The sequence below is a fragment of the Mustela nigripes genome, chromosome 13 (assembly GCF_022355385.1).
Source record: "Mustela nigripes isolate SB6536 chromosome 13, MUSNIG.SB6536, whole genome shotgun sequence".
Taxonomy (NCBI): Eukaryota; Metazoa; Chordata; class Mammalia; order Carnivora; family Mustelidae; genus Mustela; species Mustela nigripes.
The window spans coordinates 29,038,429-29,046,027 of record NC_081569.1 but is presented as its reverse complement, the minus strand read 5'-3'; the positions used below and the strand labels follow the sequence as shown (position 1 = coordinate 29,046,027).

The 7,599-nt window shown below is 38.5% G+C and overlaps 1 protein-coding gene across 1 annotated transcript in view; it reads right to left on the bottom strand.

The window, feature by feature from the left end:
- The window catches only part of SIN3A (SIN3 transcription regulator family member A), a 71,277-nt gene that overhangs the window by 44,893 nt on the left and 18,785 nt on the right, over positions 1 to 7,599 (bottom strand). Inside the window, exon 3 of the mRNA XM_059372065.1 lies at positions 3,567 to 3,775. Coding sequence (XP_059228048.1) covers positions 3,567 to 3,775 — 209 coding nt within the window. The remainder of the gene's footprint in view (positions 1 to 3,566; positions 3,776 to 7,599) is intronic.

Genomic DNA, 7,599 nt, shown 5'->3' with positions numbered 1-7,599 from the left:
TAGGGGTGCCTGGGTGGCTCAGTGGAATAAGCCTCTGCCTTCAGCTCAGGTCATGATCTCGGGGTCCTGCGATCGAGCCCTCTGCAGGGAGCCTGCTCCCCAACCCCCCACCTGCCTCTCTGCCTACTTGTGATCTCTCTCTCTCTGAAAAATAAATAAATAAAATATTTTTTAAAAATAAAATTAAAGGGTGCCTGGGTGGCTCAGTGGGTTAAGCCGCTGCCTTCGGCTCAGGTCATGATCTCAGGGTCCTGGGATCAAGTCCCGCATCGGGCACTCTGCTCAGTGGGGAGCCTGCTTTCTCCTCTGTCTGCCTCTCTGCCTACTTGTGATCTCTCTCTGTCAAATAAATAAATAAATAATCTTAAAATAAAAAATAAAAATAAAATTAAAAAATTAAAAAATTTTTAGAATTTAAAATTTAAAAAAAAAAGGGCCACAAAATTTTGAATAAAAAAGTAATCATGCTATGGTATAATAAATAATAATACTGAGAGAAAAAATGCAGATGCCTGAGTCAAAGAAATTATGTGATGTATTCAAGTCTAGAGAAAAAAAGGTACTGGTCATGGTGAACTGCTATGTAAATTAGTTATAAAATAACACTATGCTTAAAAAACACCCAGCATGATAACCACATTATAAATGAACTATCTGGGGGCCTGGGTGGCTCAGGCCATGATCTCAGGATTGTGAGATTGAGCCCCATGTCAGACTCTGTGCTAGGCGTGGAGCCTGCTTCAGGCACCTGAGTGGCTCAGTGGGTTAAGCCTCTGCCTTCAGCTCAGGTCATGATCTCAGGGTCCTGGGATTGAGCCCCGCATCGGGCTCTCTGCTCAGCAGAAGCCTGCTTCCCCCGACCTCTCTCTGCCTCTCTGCCTACTTGTGATCTCTCTCTCTGTTAAATAAATAAATATTTAAAAAAAGATTTTCCCTCTGCCCCTCCACTCCAATAAACAAATAAACAAACAAACATACTATTTGTATGTAAACATAATGAGGAGATTCTCTCATTACCTAAAGTATAGCTCAACTCTTTATAGAAGCATGTATGCAGCTCGAAGAAAACAACTTAGAACTGGTCCTTCTGAAGCTACAGGTCTAGGGAAACACTTGGAGAGGCCCTGAGTCTGCTGATGTATTTTTTTGGTTCACTTCAACAGGCATTTATTATTGAGGTCCCTAACCTCTTAGGGTTCACAATCTTGTTGGGAAAACAAACACGAACAACTGTAAAGAGAACTCGCTCAAGAAGTGCCAAATATCTACGCTGCTAGCATTCAACAAGTAGCTAGATCACACTAAACACTGAAATTATCCAAATTTCCTTGTCATCAATCTGCCAAAGACAAAAAAGAAAGTATAGACAATGCTGATTCTTGAAATAACCTATGTATTTTCACTGAACACTTCCTTATTATAGAATATAAATGGTTTATTGAAGTTGATTCCAATGCTTGTAAAGCATTCTAAGACTGATCTAAAAATGGCAGGCAGTGTGGGAAAACTGAAGTTACAATGGAGGCACAAGAAAGCATTTTACCCCTCCTCATCAGAACACGAATTCACATCACGGCATCCAGGAATCATATACAAGAGTGAGAAGAGAAGGAACAGAGAAACTGACTCTACCTGTGACTCACTCTAAAACCCCAACTCCAGAACCCTTTCTTGCTTCCTTGACAATTTCTGTAAAACACACAAAAGACAACTGTATACTTATACCTAAGTGAAGGAGAGGAGCAGGTGCTGTGCTTTGATAGGACTGGCTGAAAAAGCCTATAGAAATATACATTTTTGTTAGTTTAACAGCAAGTTTAGAAGCTCTTTGGCATCATTAAGGTATTAATTAACAGCTGAATACAGTATTAATATGAATTAAGTCATACCAAAACAACTTAAAAAAGTATTTTCAGGACTTTGTGAAGTGCTAAATTCATGGCACTGATACAGTTTGGTACACAGCCACCACTCTGTGAGCAGACAGGCAAAATGTTTTAAGAAAAACATCAAGAGGGGCGCCTGGGTGGCTCAGTGGGTTAAAGCCTCTGCCTTCAGCTTGGGTCATGATCTCAGGGTCCTGGGATCGAGCCCCGCATCGGGCTCTCTGCTCAGCAGGGAGCCTGCCTCCCCCTCTCTCTCTGCCTACTTGTGATTTCTGTCTGTCAAATAAATTAAAAAAAAAAAAAATCAAGATAGCTTACACAAATTTTCCCAAAGACAGAGCCCAGAGTGAAGTTTCAAGGCAAAATAATTTCTATTCTCTTTAAACACTATGCTTACTTATAGTCAATTTTTTTTAAGTATAGTCAACTCTTAATTACTTAATATAGACAAAACAAATTTTACAAAATCCCTCTATAAAGCTTAGCGTTGGTATGCTTTATATTTATGTAGCATTTAGTTTCCTTAGGCCAAAATTAAACAAGCTCCTGAGAACCCAAACCGATGTGCGCAGGGATCAGGGAGAACTAGATTAAGCATCAAGGAAAACAGAAGGTCGAAACGTTTGCTACACATGGATTTGTCCTTCAAGGGTATATCATTCACTCCTACCTGGAAACTATTTAATTAGGCCGACAGGACCAAATTAAGACCCAACATCCCATTTCTTTACGGTTCCTTAAAATTATATTTCTTGTCTTTGATTTGAAATTTTATATAAATGTAAAATTTAAAAACCTGAAATCTGGAACACTTACTGCAACAATCTCTTATTTTGAAAAGTAACACTCAAGTAAGCAGAGAGAGGGTTAGCTGGGAACACAAGCTCTACTTCTCCACAGATGCCTCATGAATTTCAAAGGCACTGAAAACCTACAGCACATACTCAGCAGAACAGATGAAAACACTGACACTTCATTCACAATTATAGTCTTCCCCAATCTTTATAAAGGTTCCCAAAAAAGGAGCATGTGTTTTACTAAGGATGGACTTGAAGATGCCAGCCCATTCAGCTATTTATAAGCAGGGATAAAAAGATTAAATCGTAAGGTAATACTGGACCCAATTACTGTACAGGACCGTAGCCAACCATGTGGACGCTCAAGAAAACCTTCTGCCATGCTAAGAACTGAGAGTTCAAAAGGAGGTATCCCAAAAAAATGGACTTTGTTTATTTCGTATGAAAACAGTCCCTGTATCCTGACACATTTCAGTACCATGCATTTATACATTCCAAAAACATTTCTTAAATGTAATTTTCTGGATAAGGCACTGATGGTAAGATGGGAAATCTAAGTAGGTTTCAAAACAAAAACAAAGTAGAACTCCTTGTGATTCAATTCCTAGTCTAGCTAGCATGTTAAAAGTTATAATGCCAGGGCGCCTGGGTGGCTCAGTCATTGGGTGTCTGCCTTCAACTCGGGTCATGATCCCAGGGTCATGGGATTGAGCCCTGCCTCGAGCTCCCTGCTCGGTAGGAAGCCTGCTTCTCCCTCTCCCAATCCCCCTCCTTGTGTTCTCTCTCTCTGTGTCAAATAAATAAATAAAATTAAAAAAAAAAAAAAAGTTATAATGCCACTAGTAATAGGCTGAAGCCAATGCTTCCTGCTGAGAGAGAAAACTTTTTAATGGAAGAAGAGGTGCTGAAGATCACCTTAAGCCTCTGAAATTGCTGTTGTCCCTGTACTGGTGCAACAGGTGGGGCGGGATGAGCATGACTCTGAACCACCTGGCCTCCATGGGGCTGCACAGCGGCTGGGTGATGATGACTGCTATGAACCGCCGCGATGGTGGGCCCGTGACTGCCAGAGCTCTGTGGTACTGCTGACACCTGAGGAGGACAAAATGCAGACAAGAAACTTCAAGGCTTTTGCGTTCTTCCCCAGATGCATCTAAAAGATGTGCATGCATATCTTTGCACACACACAGAGAACTACAGATCTTCCTTGGCTTACAATGGTGTTACATCCCAATAAACCCATTTTAGGCTAAAAATATCCGACATCAAAAATGCATTTAATACAGCTACCCTATTGAAAATCATAGCTCAGCTTAGCCTACCTTAATTGTGCTTAGTATACTTACAGTAGCCACAGTTGGGCAAAATCATCTTGTACAAAGCCTATTTTATATGAAAGTGCCAAGTATCTCATAGAATGTGTCGACTAGTATAACTGAGAGAAAAACTGGAATGGCATAAGGGTCTTGGTTATTTACCCTCATGATCGTGTACGGGACCAGGAGCTGAGGCTGCCACCGCCCAGCACCAGAAGAGTAAAGCACTTCATATTGCTAGCCTAAGAAAAGGTCCAGATTCAAAATTCCAAGTATGGTTTCTACGTGTATCACTTTCACATTATCATAAAGGTGAAAAATTGAAAGTCAAGCTATCCTAAGTCAGGGACTGTCAGTAATTAGTAGCCCAAATTTCCCATAAAAAGGAACTGGTGAAATGAAATCACCCATATTACAACAGGATTCTCTGCCACTATTAAAATTATATGGCTCAATACTTCTCAAACTATCTATGGCAAAGGACCTGTTTTTTCTTTTCTTAAATTCCAGTCCATCACGGGCCACTACTTTTATAAAATACAATAAAAATTAATTACTACAGAAGTGAAATGAAAAATACGTAAGCCTATAATTTCCATTCCCACATTTTACAGATATATTACAAAATTATTATATCCAAATCGCTGTGTCTAAATATTCTCAATTTCTGTACACATGTCATTATAGACTAATAAGAAAATATATACATCAGCCATCTGTGGACCACACTTAGAAGAGCACTGATATGGATACATATCTTAACATTATAAAATGTTCATTATCTTTAAATTGAATGTATTCATGTGTTGCATACAGATTTAAACTTTTAAACATTTCTTTAGAAAAGCACATTACAAAGCAGTATCTATAAATCAATAAAAAGATTTTAAACCTTGGAGTTTAAAAAGGCAAAATGTTAGCCTTTTATCTTGTGATAATGGGATTAGAGAAGACTTTTATTTTGCTTACCCTTATTTTCTACTTCTATCCCCATTTGTTTATTTTGCTATCCTTATCTGCTAAACAAAACTTTCTTCCAAACTGTTAGTGGTTTGGTCTCAGACATAATTATTTTCTACTCTTTCTCTCCTCCTCTTATAAGCTTAGAGTGAAATAAAGCACAAGCTTCTTTCCTTCCATTTCTATTGCAAAAATGCTACGTAAAATTTCCAAAGCTTTTTTAATTTCCTATTTCAGAATTGTTAATCACCACAGAAGACAACTAAGGACAATATCCTTGATTTGCACTCTCCAAAATAAGGAGACGAAACAACATGAACTTAATCTAAGCAGTGGAAGTTGTATACTACAATGTAAGAGAGGATTAGTTTTTTTTCAAGTCCCCACAAATTTATAAAGATTCCCCTGGACATGGGGCACCTGGGTGGCTCAGTGGGTTAAAGCCTCTGCCTTCAGCTCAGGTTATGATTCCAGGGTCCTGGGATCGAGCCCCACACTGGGCTCTCTGCTCGGCAGGGAGCCTGCTTCCCCCTTCCTCTCTCTGCCTGCCTCTCTGCCTACTTGTGGTCTCTGTTTCTGTCAAATAAATAAATAAAATCTTTAAAAAGAAAAAAAAAAAAAGATTCTCCTGGACAGGGGAGAATGGGAAATAGACAACTACTTACAAATCCACACAAAGTATAGTTACACATTAGGAGTAAAAAGAAACTATTTAGACAATTCTGAAAGCTATAATGTATCTCTAGCAAGAAGAGTTATTATTCTGAGCTTCTATATTCCAACATGTATGTTTTGAACAGTTTTTTAAAAGGCTTAATTGGAGCTTATACATACTTGAGATGACTGGTTTTATGTGAACACATTATAGTTTCTAGTATATGAATAGATGCAACTATCCCAAGTACAGGAAATAGTCATCAATCTGTTCAGATACAAGTAATCACCAAAGGAAAACAGCCTTTCTTTCTTCCAAGATCTTACTTAAAGATTCAATCTGCAACAGTCCTCTGACTGCAACCCTCAGTCCCAAAGGAGGGCATGGTATTACTTCAAGGGGGATCCCTGAGAAAGAATGACACCTAAAGAATCACCATTTCCTACTTCACGTGGATTTCCCTCTTCTTTGTTTTTCTTATAATAAATTCTGAGAAATTTATGAAGTTATGGAACTGCTAGATCAAACCGTAATTAAAGAATCTGCCACAAGTGTCAAACTGCTCTCAAAAAAGGTTACGCTAGGGGCGCCTGAGTGGCTCAGTGGGTTAGGCCTCTGCCTTTGGCTCAGGTCATGCATGATCCGGGGATTCTGGGAGCCCGCATCAGGCTCTCTGCTCTGCGGGGAGCTTGCTTCCCCTTCTCTTTGCCTGCCTCTCTGCCTACTTGTGATCTCTGTCAAATAAATAAATAAAATACATTTTAAAAAAAGAAAGGTTAAACTAATTGATGTTTCCAGTAACAGCCAGAACTTTTAAAAAGTCACTAATGAGGTGGTTGAAGGTCTCTCCAGACCAGGTAAATAAATTATGATTCAGACTGACCTAGATTGGAATATTAAAAAGGTAGTGATTTCTTAAAAATTACCTAGATCTACACATACGTATTCAAGTGAAAAGCTGTCCACTATATATTAAGTGAAAAGAGCAAAGAGCAGAACAGTATATACTGTATCATTCATATTACATAAAAAGAGAAGTGTAGGTAGGCAGGTGAATATAAGTAACCTAAAAAATCACGAATGGGTTGAAGTCTGAAGGGGCAGATAAAGTAGGATCATTAAAAAAGGATCATAGAAAGAGGATCATTAAAAAAAAAAAAACTATGGTGATATTTACTTTCACAATTAAAAAGGGCAGAAAACAAATTTCTTTCATTTCTACAAAACAGTAAACAGATAAGAGATGAAAGATCAGCACTGGTCAGGATATGGAATAAAACTCTTCCTCATATGCCCTCAAACCTGTTGAGTGATCTGCAATAAGATAAGGAGTTTACACCTGGATGTAAACTAATTGCTTCACTTACTAATAAGCACACTATTTAATTTAGCTGCCTTTGTTTCCCCATGGCCAGACTTTTTTTTAAATAAAAAAAAAGTAGTACATTGCTTTAAATTCTGGTGCAAGGTTATCTTGTCACGGATTGCCACTGTGAGTACCACTGCACTAAGAGAGACACTCACACAGCACCTTTACAACAGTAAAAATCTGGTAATAGCCTAAGAGTCCAGCAAAAGAAAAATGGGTAAGTAGCTAGGATATAGTCATGTAATTCACTAAAGAGTGAAAATGACTCAAATATTTACACACAAAAATATGGCTAAGTCTTGGGAATCGCACTGAGTGAAAAAAAAGTGAGTTAAAGAAAAAAATATAAGGGTGCCTGCCTGGCTCAGTGGGCAGAGCATGTGACTCTTCATCTCAGGGTTGAAAGTTTTCATCCCAAGGTGGGTGTGGAGATTACTTAAATAAAATCTTTAAGGGGCACCTGGCTAGCTCAGTCGGTGGAGTATGCAACTCTTGATCTTGGGGTTATGAGTCTGAGTTCCACACAGGGTGTAGAGATTACTTAAACATTAAAAAAAAAAATAACTAAATAATAAAAAATTAAAAACCTGGGTGGTACCCAAGTATACACTGTTTT